This window comes from Marmota flaviventris, chromosome 9 (genome assembly GCF_047511675.1).
Source record: "Marmota flaviventris isolate mMarFla1 chromosome 9, mMarFla1.hap1, whole genome shotgun sequence".
Lineage (NCBI taxonomy): Eukaryota > Metazoa > Chordata > Mammalia > Rodentia > Sciuridae > Marmota > Marmota flaviventris.
Window position 1 is genome coordinate 76,586,018 of NC_092506.1, and position 24,692 is coordinate 76,610,709.

Here is a 24,692-nt window from a genome sequence, read left to right on the forward strand (position 1 = left end):
GAAGCAACTATTTTAGTATTTGATAGAAATTGATTGTGTATATGCTATGATAAATGTAGTCAAAAAGGAAAATTAGAAACACCATAAAATTATAGGATGTAGGAAATCATTTGGGACAGTGTCTTTAAACTGGGGTGTGCAAAAGCTTTTCAGGTGTAGGCATGTGTTTGTTTTAAGGAAATATATTTTCAGATCAGCAATTGCCCAGTGTACTTCTATGTGAAATTGAGTACTAGCCTATGTGGTGAGGTCCTGTTGCTACTCTGGCCCTACCTTCCTATTTATAATCATTTTTCTCTTATATTACAAATGAAGACATCCTCTACCCATATCCTCAAAAAAACATAAATGAAGTATTTCTCTGCATTGTAAGACTCGCTGGGGCTACAAAGAAATCAACAATTGGAAGTGTTACTTTCCGTGTTGAGATAGCAAACAATTCTAACAATTAGGTAATAGATCATTTTGCAAATTAAACGGTTTGTAGATCTAACAAAATAAAGGTGAATCCAATTCAATTTCTAGCTGATATCATTAAAAGTAAATTGTATGATAAATCAGCATTTGGTTTTGGGATTGTACCATGGATGAAGTTTGTATTATGTAGTGACAGTTCTGTAACAAAACTGTTTACTTTCTTATCCAAGGTTTCTCAGAAATTATATGTGGACATAGGGAATGTGAATAGAACTTTGTTGATCTCTGTCTCATTCTAGCAATAACTAATTCACCCATAGATTTTTAAGATAAAGCTTTGTCATACCATTATTTGCATTGAGGTGCATATCTATTTAAATCTTGTGTACTTGTACTACTTAGAAATATTTATGATGATGTTGTTAGACTCACTTTGACATTAATAATGATTATAGTAAAAATTATCCTTGAAGAATTTTCTTAACACAGTCTGTCCCAGGAAACATTTTTAAAATTGATTTTATACAGTATACATGTTCAAGGAAATTTGACAGTAATTAATAAGAGAATTTCAAGTATATCTAAGTTCAAGAGAATAGATTTTGAAACTAAATCTAATGTACTAGATGACAAGTAAGGAGTATTCTTGTGAAACCAATGTCTGTGGCAGGACAGAAAGAGAAGCTGGATTAGGCAGAGGGAGAATCACACTGCAGTGCTAGCTCAAGGGCAGTCTTGACTAACCCTATGCAGAGCTCCAGAAAACCCCTTTGGAATTGTCTTTGATTAGACAGAGGTATTCAAGTATATGCTTACACCAATCATCTATTGAATGTGTAACAACCCCAAAAGCAACATGACCTCACAAAGTGGCCATCTGCAGCTGAGGCAGTCCCTGAAGGTTTGACAGCTGAAGGCTCTCCACAGCCAGGGAATCTTCCCTGCAGCTGAAGCAAGATAGTCTTCATTGAAGGGGAATCACAGCAAATACAGTTTACTTCAGAGTGAAATGCTGAAGGGAAAGGGGCACAAAACACAAGATCAAGAAGAAAAAGGAATGATGGAGTCCTAACACTAGAGTATGTCCATGTCTTTTTTTAAGTAGACCATGTTGAATAGTAAATAACTGCATATTTATTTAAATTCCATTGGGTACATAGAAAATTATGTAAGTTGCTTCTAAAATATTAATGTTTATATTATATTATAACATTCTCTGCAGATACTTGAAAAAATTTTAGATATCCATGTTAAATATATGAATAAGTACATTCCTTTTCAAAGTCAATTTTGTGACTAGAGTACCAAAATAAAACAAAAAAAGGTTGGAAGATCACAGATTTAACCTAACAGTTTATTTTACAAATCAGAATGTTGAGACTCCGAGATGTCTTGCACATAATTATCCTAAGAACTGAACCCAATGACACAAGCCATTTTCCTCCTGGTAGTTGTGAAGACCCATTATGTTATTATTTGTGAACACAATTCTGAAGAGAGTAAAGCTGTCATCAAGGGCTCCTTTAGCTAGGGTGCCTTATCCTTGGACTGCATGCAGCAGTGTGTATATTTATATGTGTTTTTCCAGGGCAGTATTTTTATATGTTCTGAAAAAAAGACATAAAAACAAATATTATTTAATTTGTATGTCTCTAACCCAAATTAGCTTCAATTGAAATTCACTTCTCCTTGTGTGTCTTATTTAATGCTCATATTTTTTCTGATCCTTTTGCATGTTCTTGATTCTTTCCTTTTTCAAAGATATTAAATATCCCTCATGCAGGAAACCTGTATATTTTATAATAAATTATTCTTGATCTCAACAGGGGGATCTAGTATATGTTAACTATGCACGAACGGAAGACTTCTTTAAACTGGAGAGGGACATGAAAATCAATTGCTCTGGAAAGATTGTGATTGCCAGATATGGGAAAGTTTTCAGAGGAAATAAGGTAATATCATCTCTTTCCTTTTCCTCCAATATGAAAAGGTATAATACAATATATCTAAAATCTCCTTGCAACCTTTTGAAGACTATGATCTTCTTACATTCTATAAATGTCCACCTTACAGGGAGGACATACTTACTAGCTTATGGGAAGTGGTTTTAAACTGGGCCACTGGAATTGGCCAGTGTTTGGCCAGGGTGAGCCGAATAGATTTTTCTGTACTTGCAAGTTACCCCTGTGGCCTATTTAGAAATGCATACTAGATTTGTTGTTTCAGTATTTTTGTTTTAAATATTACATCTAAAAATATTTACTGTAATAAATTTAATATACATGGTTATTATAGATATTAAGAGAAAATAAAATTCACATAGTAGTTTTAAATTAATGTTACTTGACTTTTTAATTTTTTAAAATTTTTTTTGGAAAATAAATTAAAAAATATTCTCTTTCAACTATAGAACTAGGAGGAATCTGCCCGAGGAGTCTACTTGCTCTATATACTTCCAGAGCATCAAAAGGAAACACCAAGTACTCACTACTAGTATCTGGGTATTTTCCAAATCTGTTCTGAGAACTGATACATTTTTAGAACCTGAAGTAGAAAAAAGAAAAACTACTTCTCTGAATAAGTTCTTTGTTGTAAGCCTAATGAGAAAGGCTTGAACATAAAGCTCAGTTACTCATTTACGCTCAGTTACTCATTTACGTATAGTTTTGAAAATTGTTACTACCAAATCTGGGGCAACCAATTAACATAAGAGAAGTACACTCTGTTTCCTAGGTTAAAAACGCCCAGCTGGCAGGGGCCAAAGCCATCATTCTCTACTCAGACCCCGCAGACTATTTTGTTCCTGGTGTACAGTCCTATCCAGATGGTTGGAATCTTCCTGGAAGTGGTGTCCAGCGCGGAAATGTCTTAAATCTTAATGGTGCAGGGGACCCTCTCACCCCTGGCTACCCAGCAAATGGTGAGTGATAAGGCCTCAGTCATTACAGGACACTTAGCCACATTTTAAAGTGATTTTATTTAAGGATTTTCTTTGACACAAAGGACTGAGGAAAAAAAAAAAAAAAAAAAAAAATATATATATATATATATATATATATATATTTAAATTTTATCTAGGAATGAGAGAGTTTCTGAAAATTATTGGTTCAGCTTCCTTATTTATTATTTGAAATCCTTGTGACTAATAGGTTTTGGAATTCAGACTTCCAATTGTTTAAAAAGTAACATGGTACATATACCATATAATTCATAACACTTACTTGGGAGGCTGGAACAGAACACCAGAAACCAGTATATAAACAATATTTGCATCAAACTCTATGAATGCTGATTCTAAGTGGGGTAAATATGGAATATAAATAGACTCATCTGCTCAAGTGAGTTTTACTATCAAATAAGTTCAGGCTATATTGGTTTTATTGTCAAGTACATTTACCCTAAATTCATAGTTCGCACACATTTTTTTTTTTTTTTTTGCTTTTACCATTGACCAGAGATAAGGAGAAGAGAAAATTTTATAACATCTTTAAATGACAAGATAGAATCTAGAACCCCTGAAAGACACCTATCTTTTTTAAAAAATATTTTTGTTAGTTGTAGGTGGACACAATACCTTTTATTTTATTTATTTTTATGGGGTGCTGAGGACCGAACCCAGGGTCTCACACATGCTAGGCGAGCACACTACCACTGAGCTATGACCCCAGCCCAAGACACTTGTCTCTGTTGCTGCATGATGATAGCAGTGATGGATGTGAAGGAGTATCTCCTACATGCCAGCACTATACATGCCTCAACAACCCCGAAAGCCAGGAGGCATTATCTCTGTTGGCAGGGGAGGAAACTGTGACTAGAAGAGGTAAGCTGTCTGCAAGAGATAAACAACTACTTAGCAGGGAGTGGGATTCTAATTCAGGTACTCTGGCTGCAGAGTCTGTGTACTTGTGCTGAAATGCCACCTTGTAAAACATTAATAAAAGAAGCTCAATTATTTTAGGTGTACTCAACTATCTGAACATGTTTACAAAAATATGTAATCATTTAGTTCAGGTAGTTGCGAATTAACTAAATTTGTGTAATTTGCATAAATTAGTTGGCCAAAGCATCTTTGTCATTTACATATTTACTCTTCATCTGGGTTTTCCATCAAATCCTGGATTCCTCTGAAGCTTATGTACTGTTTTGCTTTGTAAGTCTTCTGAGAATATGGTACATTGTCATAGATTCTTTGCTTTTTTTTTTAAAAAAAAAAAAAAACAATACACATTACCATATAGTAAAGCCATATGAATCTGCCTAAGGTTTTTCCACCTTTTTATTCTCAAGTTTAAAAAAATGCAACTTCTTCCAAATAAAATGAGATTAACTGGAATGTTTCTGTTGATTATCTTCACATTAAAATGATGGGATTTTGGGGGGAACCCATGTTATCTTTGGAAGCTAGCATTTATTCAACCCCTTTGGTGCCTTTAAGTTTACCACTTCTTTTTAATTTTAGTTTCTACTATGGAATAGTTCTAACATATCCAAAGCAAAGATAGTCACCAACATATTGTCAACTTTGTTTCATCTACCTGTCACCCCCCTTTTGTTGAAAACATTGCCCCCTACACAGCGTGTCATTATGTCATTCTGCCCAAGAGAATAATAAGTTTTTGAGATGAAGTTTCTTATTAGATAATTTCAAAACCTGGTGGGGGGAGGGGAAGGAAAACACAGACCTAATTTGTCTTAAGCCTGAATAAATGTCAGAATATTATTTTGCAGTAAAATTTATATGCAATAAAATGCATAGATCTTAAATTCAGTTCAATGTATTTTTCTATTTTAAATTTTGTTTTTGCAGCACTGGGAATTGAATGCAGGGTCTTATGGTCTGGTTCATGTGCTAGGCAAGCACCCTATACTGAACCATGTCTCCAACTCCAGTTCAATGAACTTTGAAAATTGTATGCATTCATGTCACCCAAAATTAAAGGACATTTTTATGATGTTCAGAGGGTTCTCCTATGCTCTTTCCCAGTCAATTTGCACTTCATTCCCCCCCCCCCAAAGCAACCACATTTTGATATCTAGCATCGTACATTAGTTTGCCTCATTTTGATGTTCATATAAATGGAATCAGACAGTAGATGCTCTTTTTTTGTCTCACATATTTCTCTCAGTACAATGATTTGAGATTTTCCATATTATTTTGCATAACAGTAATGTGTTCCTTTTAACAACAGAATAGCATTCTGTTGTTGGATTATACAAGAATTATTTATTCTCCTGTGGTCAGAAATTTGTTAGATGATGTAAATGTGGCTGATTTAAACAATTTTGTAAGGTTTTTTTTTTTTTTTTTTTTGCACATATGTTTTCATCTTTTTAAGGTAAATACCTAGCAGTGGAATTGCTGTGCCATAGTGCACATTTCTGCTTAAGGTCCCTTTCAAAAGAATTATCCCAAGTCATTGTCTAATTTATACTCTTAAAAGCAATGTAGGAGAGTTTAGTTGCTTTATGTTCTTGCTAACATTTGGAATTATCAGTTTTCTTTAACGAATTCCAATAGATCAAAATGAGAATGTGTTCAATATGATTTATAGAGATCCACTTGAAAGGAATTGAGTTTTTATTGGAAATGTGTTTCTTTTTGTTGTTGTTGTTTCAGAATATGCTTATAGGCATGATATTACAGAAGCTGTTGGTCTTCCAAATATTCCTGTTCATCCAATTGGATACTATGATGCACAAAGACTCCTTGAGTAAGTTTGCAAGAATAAATAATTGACTACTTGGGTATTTCCCATGATTGGTAGTTTTATCTTCACTTTTTTTTTTTTCTGTATTGATTGTCTCTGAGATGGGTAGCACATGTGATTGTATCATGATTTTATAGAATAATGGTTTTGTTCTGGAATTTACATTATATGATTTATATTATATGATTATCCAATGTTTGCCAGTCACCTAAAGGAGCCTTTCTGATCTCTAACTGCAGGGAGCATAATTGATCAATTGCTCTAGCCATTATGCTTTGAAATCTACTGCTGAGTGTGGTAGGGTGCTTAGACAGACTCGTTCTGGAACCACAGGACTCCTCAGATATGAAACTTTGACTTGAGGACCTGTTGATAATTAACTCAAATAGAAGCTGCACCATGGCCCCATCTTCCTCTTCTTCCTTCCCTTTCTCCTTTACTTTGCATCAGATCTGCACCACAGTCTGCTGACTTTATGAGCCTTCCCTAGCTCCCATTTTGCCCCTAGTAAATCATAGTCTTTTCCCCTAATGAATCTCTTACTCATCTGTGTTGCTTATTTCTTTTTTCTTGAAGGACCCAGAATAAAATAAAGTGAGAAATACTTAACCATTGTGTTTTTATTCTCTTTTCTTTCTTTTTCTGCTTTCATTATTGAATCTTCTTCAAATATGTTACTGTTTAGCCTAGCATTGGAAAGCTTTCCTCTTTCTTGCCCCATTTTTTTTTCCCATCTGAATGTCCCTTCTTCTCCTTTTAGGAAAGGAGATGCCACTGATTTTTCTGAAAGTGAAGTTGGTAAAGACCAAAACATCTGGCCAGTTTGTCCTTTTTCTTCTTTGAGTACAAAACATTCTTACTCCTTGTATTCTAGCATCTATGAGAAAGCGTTTTATGACCTAGCATGCAAGGCCCTCATTTATATAGGTGACCAGGCTGATATCTGGAGATTTGGAGGTATGTGTTCAATTTAAGAGGAGGTTAAGGAAGTACCCTGGGTTTGTTTTGTTTTTCCTTTTGGCCCATGTATTAGTCAGCTTTTTTTTTTTTTTTTTTTTTTTTGCTGCAGTAACCAAAGGACCTGATGAGAACAATTATAGGAGGAAAAGTTTATTTGGGGACTCAGTCTCAGTCCATAGATTGCTGGCTCCATTCCTTGGGGCTTGAGGCAGAATATCATGGAGAAAGGGTATGGCAGAGGAAAGTGGTCCAGGACTTCATATGGGGAAGGAGGGAGGGAGGAAGGGGAAGGAGAGAGAGAGGGAGAAGGAGAACGGGGTTGGGGATGGGGGTGGGGGGGGGAGAGAGAGAGAGAGAGAGAGAGAGAGAGAGAGAGAGAGAGAGAGAGAAGGCAGAAAAATCACACTCTGCTCAACAAGGACAGAATGGGAAGGCTGACCCCAGGGACCAACCCCTATCTAGCCACACCTTAATCCCTTCCAGGGATTAACAGTTACTACCCAGTTAATTCCTATCAGTGGATTAATTCACTAATAGGTTAAACCTCTTATAACCTCCAAAATCCATCTCTAAACTTTATCCCATTTTTTTCACACATGAATTTTTGGGGGTACACCTAACATCTAAACCATAACAGGGCTTTAACTCTGTCACATCAGTTATGATTTAGGATCACGTACAATTTTTGAGTACAGTATGAACTATGGATTTATCTAAACATATTAATAAATAAAATCTAAGTATTTATGAATTTAGACAGTAACAGTAAGTAAGCATAACTTGTAATATTCTATAATCAAAATAAAACTTCAACAATCAATAAGTAGTCAAATATGTTACTGACTATGGTAGTAAATGAAGTCACTAATAGATACAAGAATATTGTATAATATTTAATGATATGGAACATGTTTGTGATATACTATTGAGTTAAAAAGGAAAATTTCAAATCAATGTATAAGATGGTCCAAGTTATATAAAAGTTTAAAAATGAACCCATTTTGTGTTTGTAATTAGGGAAAGAATGCATGAAACTGTTTCTGAAAGCTCAGTCCTGGTCCATGATGCCCATCCAATAATGAGGGACACGGTTTTGAGGAAAAGGAAAAATAAAGTTTATTGCTTTGCTAGCAAAGGAAAGGAGAAACACAGGGGACTCCTGTCCCAGACACTGATTCTGCCCATCTGTAGGGACAGAGGGCTTTTAAAGAGGTGATTCAAAAGTTACAGTCCACATGTTCTCTGTTGGAGTTGTAATTCACTTGTTAATTTGGAATATAATAATTTCTGAGATCTTCTGTCTCATTTACACACTCCTGCCAACAGGAATTTTAGTTGCATTTAGCAGGAAGCTAAATCATCTTCCCAGAAACCAAGTTCCAGTACTTTTCAAGCTTCTCTCTTAGGTACCTTAATCATACTCCAGCCAGACTTGTCACTAAGCCTTACACTTGCTCCATAGTTCTCTGCCTTCATGCCTCTCTATATTATATCTTGTCCCTGGAGTGCCTTTTCCTTCACCTTCCCATTCCTACATCTTGCTTATCCTTTAAAATACAACAAAGTGAAATCTCCTTTAGAAAGTTGTTCCTGATCCAACAAGTTGCATTAATCCTTTTTGTGCTTATTTTGTAGAACTCTGTATATTATCTGTCATGTTCTATTTCATATCATAGTTGGTTTTATATGTATCACCTTATGAGTGACTTGGGAACTTATTGGTGGAATGATCATGTGTTATACCTAGTTACATTCCTTGTCAAGTAGAACAAAGTACATTTAGAAAGGTAGACAATAAATGTTTCACAAATGGTCAAATAAAAATAAATATGCTATAGGAAACAGATTTAAGTCACTACTATTTATAAATATTTACGGAGTATCTAACATCTATCAAATCCTTTCAGAGATCTTTTCAAAATTTATTCATATTATCTGATATCTTTACAGAGTTTGACTAAAACCTCTGTTCTTTGTGAATGTGTGATATATCCTTTATCTGTTATTAGATTCTTGCACAAAACCATTCTTTTTAATGTTCTGTTGTCTGTTTACCTGTCCTTGAGGGACCATCACCATTACAGCATATTTTATTGTTTTGTAAGTAAAGGCACTATTTATTTTCTTTTTTATGTTATAATACACAATTGCCTATTTTTCTTCTTGATGAATTTGCATTTTTTTTGCTTTTCATATTTATTTTGAAAAGGAAATACATTGACAAAGTTATAACTTGAAAAGATTTACAGTAAAAAGATTTCCTTTTATTCATTTCTATGAATGTTAATGTTAATAATATTGGAGAAGTATTTTGTATATGATCATGTATATGTATATTCTTCCCTTGCCTCCTACAACTTCTTTGCATATTTAATATTTGCTGTTTTGATTATGGATTATGCTTTCTAACAATGTAAAAATCCTCTTCATAGTACTAGATGATTTTGTGTGAAAATTTATTGCACAAAAATAAATTACGTATTACTTGAAATTCTATTTATTAGCCAAACTTCCTAGTGAGATAGGGGGGAAAATAGAATGTATTTACTCTCAAAGACTGTTCTGCCCTACAACTAGATTTTCATCAAAATCTATTTATAGTGGAGGTAGAAATTGCTCACATTGCATTTTCAGTTTTCTAAGTTTGTCTTGGACCACATTCATCTATCTGCTGCCGTTCAGTTAAAATACGTTTTATTTCATGCCCAACCCAAGAAGTCAACCCTTACTCTGATACAGTAAAGGTAGCTGTATTGAAGGGAAATGACAAGAATCACACCATTTTATAAATATTACCATATTACTTTTCTCAGTCTCCTACTAAAAGATTACAGTGAGCTGATAGCATGTAGTAGCTGTCCACGTGAATCCTTCTACCTTTTCAAATTAAAAATAAAATAAAAAGCATGAAGCTTTTAGGGACATATGACTAAAGCAAAATTATTTCCTTTGATCTTCCTTTTTTTCCAGATAGTTATGTGAAAACACACTTTGTAAGAGAAGACAATACAAAGATTTGGGAGTATATTTATCAGGGAAAATTCCAAAGAGTTATACATCAAGCTTTTTATTCAGAGCATACTCTGGAGAGCACTTCTAACATGTACTCTTGAGAGTAGTTGCACAAAGTTCAAATTCTAGTCAATAATTTAAATCTCAGCTGTACCACTTATCAGCACAAAACTTTGTGCATGTTACCTAATCACACTTAGCCTCATGCTTCTCATCTGTGAATTGGGAAAAATAATGGAACCTACTTCATAAGGCTTGTAGTAAGGATTAAATGGCATATTATATTCAAAATGTTTTACATGACACCTCTCTCATAGAAGCTATTGTAAACAAATGCTCAAGAAAGTAAATTCATTGACACTTATAACTTGTTAAATAAAGTAAAAGTTTTCCTCCAGCTAATAATGATTTTTTTTTCCTTTTTTGGTCCAACAGACACATGGGTGGCTCAGCACCACCAGATAGCAGCTGGAAAGGAGGTCTCAAAGTGCCTTATAATGTGGGTCCTGGCTTTACTGGAAACTTCTCTACACAGTTAAGAGAGTATTTTAATTTAACTCTTTAATACAGATCTTTTAAGAGACTAAAATTGTAGAGAATGACATAAAAAGTAAAGTGTATATAGCACCAGTAGGAAACAAAACTAGAGGTTGAAGTGGGCCACACTTTTAGAGGGGTTGTGGCTCAACAGTAGAGCGCTCGACTAGCACATTCGAGGCCTGAGTTCGAGCCTCAGCACCACATAAAAATAAATAAAATAAAGGTAATGTGTCCAACTACAACTAGAAAAAAATGGCTAGTGTAATTTAAACCATGATAGAATATTTTAAAATTGTGGTGTTAATTTGATAACCAGCATTTTTGAGAATGTACCCTTTCTCTTTGCTTTAGAAAAGTCAAGATGCACATCCATTCCAACAGTGAAGTGACAAGGATTTACAATGTGATTGGTACTCTCAGAGGAGCCATGGAACCAGGTAAATTATATAAAATGCAATATGGTATTGTTATACATGTTGTGAAGAAAAGAAAAGTGGACCTAGCTTGGGTGGATGACTGAAGTGAATGATAAACTATGAGTGTTTCAGTCAAAGAATTAAAGCAAGATGGGCAGGGAGAGACTTTTGAGGTGTTTCTCTTAGTTTTATTGATTTGCTTGCCACATATTTTACATAAGGAAATGTTTTAATGATGACTACAAACATCTGCACAAAAGGAAAACTGAGAAAACTAAGATAACCTTAAGTTAATGAATTCTTTGTAGAATGTTATTTTCTACAACTAAAGTAATTGACAATATCTAGACACATGCATTCCATAGTTTTTCAAATGATCTGCTGATTAATATATTTTATATATAGCCTTAGTTTAGTACGTCTCAGTTCCATAGGAACTAGTTGGTTATACATTTCTTACTAAAATAGATACAAGTAAATTTTATATGCTTCTTCTTATAAGGGATCAAGAATGTTGATATCCTTCTAGTGAGTACTGAACAATGTATAACTAGCTCTTAATTGCATCTTATTTTGTATGGGCAATGTGCTAAACATTGGGACTGAAAGAATAATAAAGACCTGGGATGATGGGCCCCTACTTAGTAAGGAGAGCCATACATTCAATTGTAATCTGTGTTTTATCAGATGTGGAAACTTGCCCTGAGAACTGGGTAGACAGAGCAATTCCCTTTTCACTATGAGAGATAAAAGTTCAGAGAGGAAAAATTAGGACCTGTACCTTGAAAATTTGTAAGAGTAGAAAGTACAGAACTGTGTTTTTTCACTCTGAAAATGTTGGAAGGAAAGTGGTAAGGTAAGAGAGAGTAATAGAGAATTGAAAAGGTGGATAAAGATAAATGTATATAATAGTTCATATACTTTTGATTACAGTAATATATTGAGGTATGCATTTTCTCTATCACATTCATACTTTCTTCATATAGAGGAAACATTAAAATCAGATCAGACAGCACATTTGCACAAGATTTCAAGAAAATTGCTATTTTTCTTGAGTTGTGAGTGCTTCGTGTTTAGATGTTGTTGAACCATTTGCAATTTACTCCATTTTTGACCTAAAGCCACAGTCTTGCAATGTTGGTTTCTAGACAGATATGTCATTCTTGGAGGTCACCGAGACTCATGGGTCTTTGGGGGCATTGACCCTCAGAGTGGAGCAGCTGTTGTTCATGAAATTGTGAGGAGCTTTGGAACACTGAAAAAGGAAGGTAATATAAACAAAGAATAAAAGACCAGTCTCTTTGAATTCTCAACTAAGTCTTCTGTAGTGTTAATTTGAAAATGCCATCTTAGCTGTTGCTATATATTGATCAAAATAGAAGACAGCCATTATTATTAGATAATTTATTTATTAATTTTAATTTATTACAGACTGTGATATTATTGGTAGCATAAATTAAATGATAATCTAACATGAAGGAATTGCACTGTTCTTGGCTGCTCTTGGTAACCAAGAAGATGTAGCCAGGTTCCTCCATAGAAGGTCATAACCAAAGCTTTCCTGTCAGAGAGCTGCAAACAGAAATTCCTGGGCTCCTTCAGTCTCACTCCTCAGGTCATGAAGACTAAGCATATAGAAGCTATGCACAGTGAAATACTAATCTGGGTGTCTAATGGGATTCTGCTCCCTGTTAGGTATCTGTTCTCTCCTATTCTCATCCATATGCTTAGAACCACTGATTCAGTCATTTTAGAATCTTCATATGAAAACCAAAATAAAAAATGTAGTTTCAGTGATTTTTAAAGTGATTTTTATACCTTGAGAGCAGCAAGTCTATTCTCTTTTCTGACCCTGCAAACCAGGTGTCTGAGGGCTATAAGATGCAAACATTATATTTAAGCAACAGTAAAAACAACAGTGAAAGTATGTTTAGTTTGCATGCTATTTATTTTCTTTGAGAAACAGTGTTCTCATATATATGACTCATTTTGACTTTATAACAACCAGGGAGAAGTTTATGTAGTTATTTTAGTATTTCTTTTACAGATAAGTTAACCAAGTTTAGAGAATTAAATAATTTTCCCATGGTCATGTAGGTAATGTGTGGCCCAGTGAGAAAATCAGAGTTTAGACTGAAATTTCTGGGTACTGGTTCACAAAACCATACTGTCTCTAATTAAAATGAAATACAAGGGTTTTCCATTCTCTTCTCCACAGAAATACCTTAGATTTTAAGAAAATAAACCAATGGAGACCTGAATTTACATATTAAATAATTTAGTAGTGTTTAATCTTATTACAAAAAACTTTATGATTTGAGTCAGGCATCATGGTGCACATCTATAATCCCAGAAACTCAGGAGGCTGAGACAAAGGATCACAAGTTCAAAGCCTTAATAATGCCCTAAACAATTAAGCGAAACTGTGTCTCTAAATAAAAATGTAAAAAAGGGCTGGGGATGTGACTTACTGATTAAGTGCCCCCCTAGGTTCAATTCTTAGTTTGACTCTCCCACACATTAAAGTTTCATGATTTTGTATGACACTGGAAAATCCCTATGATAAATGCAAAACATCTCTGTGGCAATTATAGAGTATGCTGAAACAATGAAATGATAAGGAATAATAATAGGAAATTTGAATAATGCTGTTAAAATCTTGATAAAAACAGGATGTTAAATTCAACAGCTATAGGATAAGCATTCTTTTTTGGGATGTGTGTATGTGTATGTAGACACATCTTAATATAGCTTATTTAGCAACTAAAATATAAACATAAGCCAGGATAAATATTCCTAATAAATACACATGAAATATTTACTAACAATGACAGCTTAGAATTTTGGGATCACTAGGTGCTTTTTGAGCATTGCTCCATTTAACCCCCAATAGTCAAGTAGTGACTTCACATTTACTCTGTTGTCCTGGTGTGATGAGGAGATAGACTTGGTCAGTTTGAATAACTCACCTCATGACACCTCTTGTAAGTGAGAGAATCAAGATTTGAACAACATCTTTCTTTAACTCTGAGGCTAGAGTCTTACCGCCCAGCCACATGACCTCCCCCACTGAATTACACATATTTCAGCAGCAACAGGCATTGCTGTTGCTAATGGAGCCCCTGTTCACTAATTCTACCAGAGGCTGGAGTGTAATCACACTGTCAGCTACTGAGCATCTGTTTATGTGATGTCAGAACCACAGGGAGGAGTTGGAAATGATTTTTCAGTTCCATGGGTTGTCAGAACACTGGCTGCACCTAGCAATATCTTCTTTCCTTTTAGGCAACTGCAGAACAGAAAGCCTTCCTATGCATAGCCAGTTATCAAAAATTTATTAGAATATTTTATGGCTTTTTTAATACTATTATTGTGTCTTTATTTCTCCCTTTTCAATCATGCTATTTCATTTTGACAAATCACCTTTAAAATCTTACAAAAGGAAATTATTATTTTTTTGGGGGGGTGCTACTACAGATTAATTCAGGGTTACTTGACCACTGAGCCACATTCCCAGCCCTATTTAGAACTTTATTTAGAGACAGGGTCTCACTGAAATTTTTAGTGCCTCGTGGTTGCTGAGGTTTACTTAGAACTTGTGATTCTCCTGTCTCAGCCTCCTGAGCTGTTAGGATTATAAGTATGAGCCACAAAGTCTAGCCCATTATGATTCTTAAATTCAAAATTTACCCTTCCTGATCAACAAATGAAGCTTTCATTTTTTTCTTTTCTTTTCTTTTTTTTTGTATTTGTTTATTTTCCCCCATTTGGGCTTTATAATGTCTTGGGTACAGTATGTATTTTCCCCAGTATTTATATACATATATCTATATATTTTAGGATGGAGGCCTAGAAGAACAATTTTGTTTGCAAGCTGGGATGCAGAAGAATTTGGTCTTCTTGGTTCTACTGAGTGGGCAGAGGTTAGTGAATAATTTGCTACAATGTTAAATTTCATAGTAACAAAGCAGTGGGCTGGGATGTAGATCAGTTCTAGAGCATTTGCTTTGTGTGCACAAGTTTGGGGATTTGATATCCAGCACCACAAAACAAACAAAAACAAAGCACTTTGGACTTTATAGTTAAATCTGTAAAAATAACAGGTGAATACAGTGAGAAAATGCTCAAGCTTTTTTTTTCTTTTTAAAACATCTTAAGCAATAAATCCCTGCTCAAAACTCAAGAAAAAAGTATTTTCACTAAAGATCTAAGTTTTGTTTTTTAGAGATACAATGTTAATTGTTGAAATTAATTTATCTCTATTTTCTGAATTTATCTCTATTTTCTGGGAGCATAATAGTAAATAAATGGATATACTGTAAACCTTCATTTTCCTTTGGGGGGAGAGAGCAGAAATAGTGTTTTCATAGAACGTGGGGTAAAGCTTCTTTTATATATATATAATATTTATTTTTAGTTGTAGGTGGACACAATATCTTTATTTCATTTTTATATGGTGCTGAGGATCTAACCTAGTGCCTCACGCATGCTAGGCAAGCTGTCTACCACTGAGCTACAACCCCAGCCCTGTGGTAAAGCTTTATACAAGAAAGATTTATGATGGTATAAGAAAAAGCCTAAATGTTTTCAGGATCTGATTCGCCCCTTTCAAATTATTTTTATCATTCAGAGTTACATATTTATTTTCATTGTTATGTTATATTCAGAATGCTTAGGAAATTACATATTTTAGAGACTCAAAATCTATATTAATATCTCAAAAAAAATTTGCTATACTTCCTGATAGTGTTCTAAAAATGTTCAATTATCAACATTTACCAGTAGGTGGAGCCATCCTACAAGATAACTTGACTTCATGTCTACAGGATTCAACTTTTAAATTTTTCAAGCTGATTTTGAAATAGCTCATTCAATATGAATGGGGCAAGATTTTCTACTTAAATAATGAGATATTTGTAGGAAGATTTCCATTGAAAAGTCTCCTATGTCATTTCATGTTTGCTGAGAGAATTTTTAAACTTATCTATGGACAAACTACAGTATGATTCAGAAATTCACTTCTTTTCCGTGTATATAAATATGTGGACAGTTTCATCTTAAATGTTAGTTTTTTAAAGTTTTGTTTGTTGTTTCTAACTGGTAACCTTCATTGAATTCTTTGAAGCCAACTCTCTTTTGAGAGTCTTATATGCTAAATTTGTGAATATGGGCCTGTTTCATTCAGAAATTTATATTTAATGTGAGGGTGGTTATGTTGATATGTTTTTTTTTTTCTTTTTAAAGGCACAGTTTATTTATTTATTTTTTATTGGTTGTTCAAAACATGACAAAGAATATGATATGTTGATATGTTTAAAGGTGGATTTTTCTTGTCTTTTTGTGATAGGAGAATTCCAGACTCCTTCAAGATCGTGGAGTGGCCTATATTAATGCTGATTCCTCTATAGAAGGTGAATGTAGTTGTCCTCATTAAAAAAATGATTGTATTAGAGATAGCAATTCAATTTATATCCTAACCAGGAAAGCAACCCTTGAACATGTGTTTAAGAAATATGCTCCTGGTCTGTCTCACTGCTGCCTTTAACTCTGGAAAGTATGTGAGCTCTAAGTGAGAGAATTTTTTTTTCCCCCATTTGCTTTATTAGAGTGCTGATTCAGGGAAGCAGCATTCTATGATAATAACCTATGCCAGATTATCTTAAATATAGCAGAAATTTATCTAATATCTTTTGATGAGTAAATCAGGAGCATAGTTTTATGATTTAGAATATAAAGTTATTCTCATGATAATACACATATGCTTTTGAAAAAAAAAAATGCTGATTTCCAAGATTTCATCTTTCACCAAATGTTTTTATTTTTAAGTTTTTCTTTAATTCAAAAATTAAGTCCAGTACATAACTGAATAATTCTCTGAACTTTTCCAGGCATCCAGGGGAATCAGAGGTTAGGAAGGAATGGTCTTATATTTGGGAGTTCATGGATCACATATATGGTAAAATAAATCAGTCTTGGCTTATAATCAGGTACTAAAAAGGATATTTAATCATTCTGCTCTTGGCAGTTTGAAGAGGAGAATAGTATCTACTTGAGACCAGCAGTAAGAAAGGGGATAAGCATTTGAGACAGGTCTTGAATAATGTGTATGCTTTTTTAAAGGCAGAGAGTCCAACTAAGAGACATTTCTAGTTGATTTTCATGACAATGAAGCAGCCCATTGTCACTACACTCCACCCCACTGATCCCTTCTGCTCCTTGACCAAAAACAACAGCTGCTGCTCTCTGTACTCAGTTGCTCTGCAACACACTCTCTCTGCTTAATTCTTTTCCTGACAGTCTCCCCTGAAATGTTGCTTTTTAGGGGAGGCCATATCATTGCAGCACTCATCAATGTCATTGTTAGGTAATTACTTGTTTTATAAACTGCCTCTCTCAATAAATAATACTCTTTAGCAGGATCTTGCCTGCTCACTCCTGGATTCTTAATTTCTCATTAAGTAAGTTTTTATGGCATGGTTGCTGAAAGTGAAGAAATAAATAGGTGAAGATTGGCTGGGGTTGTAGCTCAGTGGTAGAGCACCCACCTAGCATGTGTGAGGTACTGTGTTCAATCCTCAGTACCACATTAAAATAATAAAAAAGATGAAGGTATTGTATCATCTAAAAAAAAAAAAAAGGAAGAAAGAAAAAAGTGAAGAGTGGACTTTTAGAATATTTTCCTTAATGTGTTAGAAATTTAGGAGAACAAACTTATTGTAGATTTGCCATGTTAACAATTGGAATATAGTACCTTATTTATCTATCTATTTTTGGCTTCTATTTTTTAAAATGTTTAAGTTTTGTCCCTTTTAGATATATATGACCGTAGAGTATATTTTGACATATTGTACATACATGGACTCTAACTTATTGTAATTATGGTCTCATTCTTGTGGTTGTACATGATGTGAAGTTACACTGGTTGTGTATTCGTATCTGAACATTGGAAAGTTATGTCCAATTCATTCCATTGTCTTTGCTATTTCTGTCCCCCTCCCATCCCTTTATTTTCAATTGTCTAATCTACTGAACTTCTGAAATATAGCACTTTGATGGAGTTAGTTTGGCATTTATACTTCTTCTTTGTCCATGTGTCTGAGCTACATTGTCCTAAGTTCATTTACAGGGGTGCATTTCACCTATCATTTCCTCCTCCTCTTGGACTAATGTGATGGCCTGGCCTTTCACAACAGACTTCCTGAATTTATTCCTGGCCCTGCCACTTCCTTCTTATGTGACTTCAGGTTATTGCTTTCTGCATCTATTCCTCACTTCTAAATAGATTACTGAGAGCACCTGTCTCCAAGGGTAAGTTACTAAGGCAAAAGGAGTTAATGATGGCAGAGCTCCCAGACCTTCTTGCAGAGTAAATGTTCAAAAAAGTTAATCTTGATTCTTATTGTTACTACTACTTAAAATATATGAACAGATGAAACATTTGTGCCCTACAGAATGAATACTCCAAACACAGTCTTCAAATAAACAATATTCTTTTCATTGTAGTTTTTAAGATTTGATTTTTCATATATTTTTTAAAATTAGTGGGTTTAGGTGATTTACAACATCCGCCTGGAATTGCTTCCTTGTATTCTTGTAGTTTTCAGGATTAAGAAGAAAGGATCTAATATGTGATTGGATCATCACTAATCTCATTTTGTTTTATATTAAAATTTTTGTTAAATTCCCATTTCTCAAATAATACAATAAACCATATTCTTAAGTTTCTTATATTAAGATACAAAATTTACAGATAAAGCAAACTCCAGTCATGAACCACTCTTAAACTTAATACCTTCTCTATATTCTTCGATTGGAGGTGTTTCCCTCATGTTGATATCCAGAATATAATTTAGCTCAAGCAAAAGTGCAACAGGTGCTGTTTCAAGTGCTTTATAGGTAAACATTTATTTAATACAATGATCCTGTGGTTTATTATCGTCATTGTACAGGAGATAAAAGTGAGACTCAGACATAAATTCACTTTCCCAAGGTCACAAAGCCAGTGAAGGGTTGAGGTTATACCCACACTCTGCTCTTTCAGCTGTATTTTTCTAACCACTACATATCATTTCCTATCCCTACTTCATACAGGTTTGGGGTATCATATTATAGCTAAGTGGTTCTACAAGTTACCTTTTTAATTCAGCAACATCTTATAGAAAGCTTTTCATGTGGCCATTGAACATTGGTTTACTTCACTTTAAAAACCAAAACAACAACAAGGATGACAACAACAACAAAAAATCTCACTAAAAGCCAAACAACAAAAAAAGAACTTCTACAATATTTTCAATGGAATATGTCAATTCTCTAAATGAAGGTCAGATTGTTTCAGCTTGTTGCAGAAAATATCCTTCATCTGCGGCTTTTTTCTGTGTAAGGAGAATGAAGGGTAAAGAGCAACAGGTGTAACTACTTGGTCCTGGGATACATGCATTTGAATTGTAACAAATGCTGCCAAACTATCCTGCTTCTATGCTCTTAGAACACTTCTGTTTTAAAAATTACATTGGCTATATGTGCATATTTTTTCTTCCAGATGAATTTCAGAATTTTTAAATCAACTTTTCAAGTTCCAAAAACAATTCTTCTTGGGTTGTCACTGTTCTTTTTCTTTCTTTCTTTTCTTTGTTTCTTTTCCTTTTTTTTTTTTTTTTTTTTTTTGAGCAGTCAACAATTTTACTTAGTATCCTAAGAAGATAATAGAGTTGGTCTTCATATCCATGGGTTCCACATGACACTGTTCTTAAAGTCTCAACTTTTGCTGTACCCAGACATGGATCTTGAACTTTGAGATAAAGGCTACTTGCTATGCTCTGAGTGTGTTGCGTGTCTTTACATTTCTGGGCATTGGTGTACATGATGTCTTAGCTGTGAATGTCATTTCTTTTTGGTCCAGTTAATTCTTTCTGTTCAGAAAACTCAGTTGAAGAGTCACCTTTTTGTTGTAACTCTCTACCTGTACCTCCCTACACCCCCGATGGAGATATTCCCTGTGCTCCGAGGGTTTCTAAGAGCACTTCTCCTGGCTGCTTCCCTTTACTCTCACCCAGCAGCCCTCAACTCCTGCAGGAAGAATGGAGAGTCCACCTCTGCTCTGTAGAATCAGCTATAGAGCAGCTAGCTCACAAGTTTATTTTCACAACAGATGTTTATTGGGTAATTGCTACAGTTCTGACTGTTGGAAACACTAAGGATATATTGGATAATAAAAGACCACCCTGGTTCCCATGGAACTTATGGCCCATTGGGAGGGCAAATAACAAAAAGACAACTATTTATTATATTAGATAGGTGAGGAATTTAGGGAAAAAAAAAAAAAAAAAACAATGTCAGAGAGGAAGAATGTAGCCAGGATAGGGAGTGGAAGGAGCATGCTGTTTTAGATAAGATGGCCATAGGATATCTCTCAGAAAATATAGCATCTTACTAGAGGAGGAATAAGTAGTATGGACTGGGAAATGCAGTGTGCAAAGGCCCCAAGGGAATATTCTTGGCAGAATGGAAAATAAAACCTTGGAGAGATGATGTGGGTTGTTTCATACACCATGCTGGGGGACATGATGAAGATGATGGGTTTTATAGAGTGAGATCAGGAGCCATTCAAGAGTTTGAAATAAATTTAGTTTTTGAAAGGATCATTTCCATCAAGGAAGTTAGCAGTGGTCTTTGAATAAACAACTGAGAGAAATTAAATGAAAACCAATGTATCATTTTTCTGTCTTTCAGGAAACTACACCTTAAGAGTTGATTGTACACCACTGATGTATAGCTTGGTATACAATCTAACAAAAGAGGTAAAATGAAATATATATATATATAACTTAAGAAAATCTAACTTCTACAAATAATGTTTCCTTGAGGTGCCATTATGATGCTATTGTTGTTTTATATAACTCATCTTTTTTTAATGTAACAATCCACTTCACAGAATGTCACATCTAACATGCTGCCTACACACTACCCATCTCCCCCCACAACATATTGAGGCAACCTGTATGTAGCATTATGTTTACTATATTTTGTTTAAAAATGAGGAAACTGTTGAGAAATGATAGCCACCCTAGTCACCCAAGGTGTACAGTTGCTGAACTGGGACTTTCTCCTATGGTTTGAATCCTTAATTTTACAACCAGTTTCTCCTTCTTAATATACTGTTCCCAATTAATTCAGGACTCAGGAAAACCAAATGTTCTAAATGATGGAGACAGAGTATGCATTAAAAACAACAAATCATTTTGGGGCAGAGGATAGATGAGACTAAGTAACTTTCTTCTCAACATTTGCCTTGGACTCCAATCCCCTGGCCTCAGTGAGCCTGAATGATAGCTCAATGTTATCTTAATTGTCACAGCACAGAGGGCACTGAACTTGGTAGAAAGGTGGATACCTAAATTTCTATAGGACAGGAATCTCTTTAACCTTCATACTCCATAACTCTGGTCCTAATCCAAGTTAGTAAGAATGAAGGGGGTTTGGCATGAAAGATTTTTGTTTCTGCTAATTGTCTGAAGTGAATGAAAAGAAAACAATAAGGACAACAGAAAACCTGTTCACTGAATAGAATCAGAAATAAACAATGTAATTTCCAAGAAAAACAATTTTTTTCAGGAGGAATTATAAGTTATAATACATGTCATTAAGCTTCGGTTTCAAAAGCATGGAATTTAACCATATAACTTCTATTGAAATTGAAAAATCAATTTGAAAACATTTATTAGTCTAGCATTTATGAGCTCCATTGTTTGGCTGGAGTTTTATAAATTACCGCACAACATACAATATTTAAGTATCTGAGACCTGGTATTTCATAAATTTCCCCTATTCAAGTAATTCACAAAACATGCTAAGGAAACTTGGCAGTTATTTTTGTTTGCTAACTGAATTTGTGGCCTCTGGTTATAATTGCAAAAATGTTGCTCTCTAGGTCAGGCTTGAAGTATGTAGTGCTTAAAAATTTTAATTTTCTTATTTGTTTTGGGAGAATAATTTGTAGTATTTCAAATTTTGCTGGTAAACTAACTACTTGGTGGTATATTTTTACACTGTTTAATATATATATAAGATCCTGATCCTCAGCTCCACATAAAAATAAAATACAGATATTGTGTCCTCCTATAACTAAAAATATAAATATTAAGAAAGAATATATTCCCTTAACCAGTTCATTTCCTTTTATTTTCCTTTTCTAAGAAAAGGGAAAATATATGGTTTTGAGAGTCACCTAGCCCAATTTAGAAAAGTAGACAAAACAAAATTATACATTTTCTAAAGAAAATGGTTTGATAATAATTTGATGCAGTCTTCTTTTCTATGCATCTTATGGATTTTTCTTAATGTAGTCATTCCCATACATAATAACATGAGAATTTCCGTTTAATGTCAGAAACTCATTATTGTAATACATATATTTATTCATTTGCCGGACCACTGGGTGACACCCCAACTCCACAGTTTTTAAGGACTGCCACTATAAAGATTGCATTTCTTGTTTTGTGTAACTATAATTAACTCCCTGGTTAACAACAGACATGTAAGTTTTACTGCATCTATTTTTTAAAGTATTTTCCTTTCTTCCATTAATTTGTGTAGCTTCAAAGCCCTGATGAAGGTTTTAAAGGCAAATCTCTTTATGAGAGCTGGAATAAAAAGAGTCCTTCACCTGAGTTCAGTGGCATGCCCAGGTAATCAAAACAGCAACCCAGCTTTCTGCTCGATTTGATTTTTTGACTGGGATTGTTTAGAAAATATCAGAATATTTTCTTTCAATCATAAAATTAAAAATTAAATTTCAAAATGCTCTAAGATCATATAAAACAAATGCTTAAGAGTCTCAAATCCAATATTAAGATGTGTTTTGAAGTTAAATCTGTTGGCTATCAAAAAATGAGTGTTATTAGAAGGGTTACTTGCATATGGTACATAAATATAAAGTTAGAATAGAGATAATGGTAAAAAGTAATTCTCATCATATTTCTATCACCTTATCACTTGTCTTTTTTCTGAACACCACACAGTTAACAGATATTTTGGTTACTCTAATATTGAATACAAGCATTACTTCTGCATTTGTTGTATCCTCACAAGCAAGGGAAAAGAACTATCTCAGTTGTTTGAGAATGTTGATATCAACAACATGTATAATTTAAAGTAATAAGGGAATAATTTACATCTGAATTACCTGAAAAAAACTGGTTACTTATTCCACTTTATTACATACCACAAATACAAATGTTAAATGAAATAATCTAATGGAAAATATTTTCAAATTTCAGGAATCTCTTTTAAAAGGAACTTATAAAATAGTCATGAAACTGGATATTTTGTGATCAAATTAATGTTTCTCTCATTCTTTTCTGCATGTTTAAGAGTGTCATAATAGGGATGGAGTTCAGTTTAATTGATCTTTAATCTAAAATTGATGAAAAATTACTCTAAAATAATTCTGTTTTTTCCCCCTAAAAGGATTAGTAAATTGGGGTCTGGTAATGATTTCGAGGTGTTCTTCCAAAGACTCGGAATTGCTTCAGGCAGAGCACGATATACTAAAGATTGGGTAATTGTCTTTCACTGAATTCTTCAAGATTATTTATGAATCTATTTTAGCCAAACAAATAATTTTGACTTCAAAAAGTGGCTCAAGCATTAAAGGAGGTGAGGAATATGAAGGCAGAAGGGAGACATGGTAGGGCTTGGCAGTGCTGGTCCTATGTGGGGTGGGTCCTGCATCTGATGTCTGAGCCCTTCTTCACTGCCCCTGGCCCCAGTACTCCTGACTGCAAACTTCCTTATGTTATATTAAATATATTTTCTGTTTTATTTGGTGGCATTGCATTCATAAAGTCATTTAAGTCATATAGGAATTGTCTCTTAAAATGTTTATATTAGTGCATTATAGTTATATGTAATATTTGGGTTCATTTTGATATAGTCATAGAGGCATGGAATATAATTTGTTCCATTTCAGTCCCCAATGCTTCTTCTTGCCCTCCCCTGCTCCTTTCCCATTTCTCTTCTTCTAGTCTAATGACCATCCTTCTATTTATTTATCATTTTGTTAAAATCGGTGCTTTGTAGAACATAAAGGTGGAATGCAGCTATATGCATATGACATAATATCTTTACTTTTAATACCATTCAAAATTAATCCATATAAATACCTATATAAACATTTCTATTTTTATCTCTTATAGATCCAATTATTAGATTAATCTTTAAAAAACAAGTGACATAATGCACAATGAAGATATGAGTCATATGCCATTCCTTTTGTAGTTGCTACTACTATAAGTTTATATTTTTATTTTTATCAAAATAACATAGATGCATAGTTTATAAAACCTCATAACTAAAACTAGTAGCTTCTTATATCAGTTTGGTACTTGTCCCACTTGATTTCTATTTGTCAGGTGAAAAGTCTTTCAACTTTTACTTTTTAATATGTATCTACCTCCATCTTTATAAATTATCAACAACAAATAAATGATCAATATAAAAAATTCAAGCACCTTGGAAAATGATCAAAAGGCATAAATCAGCAGTTTGAAAGTTTTTCTTTTCTTTTTCTTTCTCTCTCTTTTTTCTTTTCTTTCTTTCTTTCTTTTTTTTTTTTTTTATTGTACTGAGAAGCTAGAACCCA

At 33.9% G+C, this 24,692-nt stretch overlaps 1 protein-coding gene across 2 annotated transcripts in view; it reads left to right on the forward strand.

Moving 5' to 3' along the window:
• Positions 1 to 24,692, forward strand: part of Folh1 (folate hydrolase 1) — a 47,123-nt gene that overhangs the window by 15,812 nt on the left and 6,619 nt on the right. The window contains exons 5-15 of one of the 2 annotated variants that reach the window (XM_071617162.1): positions 2,244 to 2,369; positions 3,151 to 3,337; positions 6,035 to 6,128; positions 10,533 to 10,631; positions 10,989 to 11,074; positions 12,202 to 12,321; positions 14,894 to 14,976; positions 16,401 to 16,464; positions 20,783 to 20,850; positions 22,646 to 22,737; positions 23,519 to 23,609. In XM_071617162.1, the coding sequence (XP_071473263.1) occupies positions 2,244 to 2,369; positions 3,151 to 3,337; positions 6,035 to 6,128; positions 10,533 to 10,631; positions 10,989 to 11,074; positions 12,202 to 12,321; positions 14,894 to 14,976; positions 16,401 to 16,464; positions 20,783 to 20,850; positions 22,646 to 22,737; positions 23,519 to 23,609 (1,110 nt within the window). The remainder of the gene's footprint in view (positions 1 to 2,243; positions 2,370 to 3,150; positions 3,338 to 6,034; positions 6,129 to 10,532; positions 10,632 to 10,988; positions 11,075 to 12,201; positions 12,322 to 14,893; positions 14,977 to 16,400; positions 16,465 to 20,782; positions 20,851 to 22,645; positions 22,738 to 23,518; positions 23,610 to 24,692) is intronic. The other variant, XM_071617161.1, reaches the window with a different exon arrangement.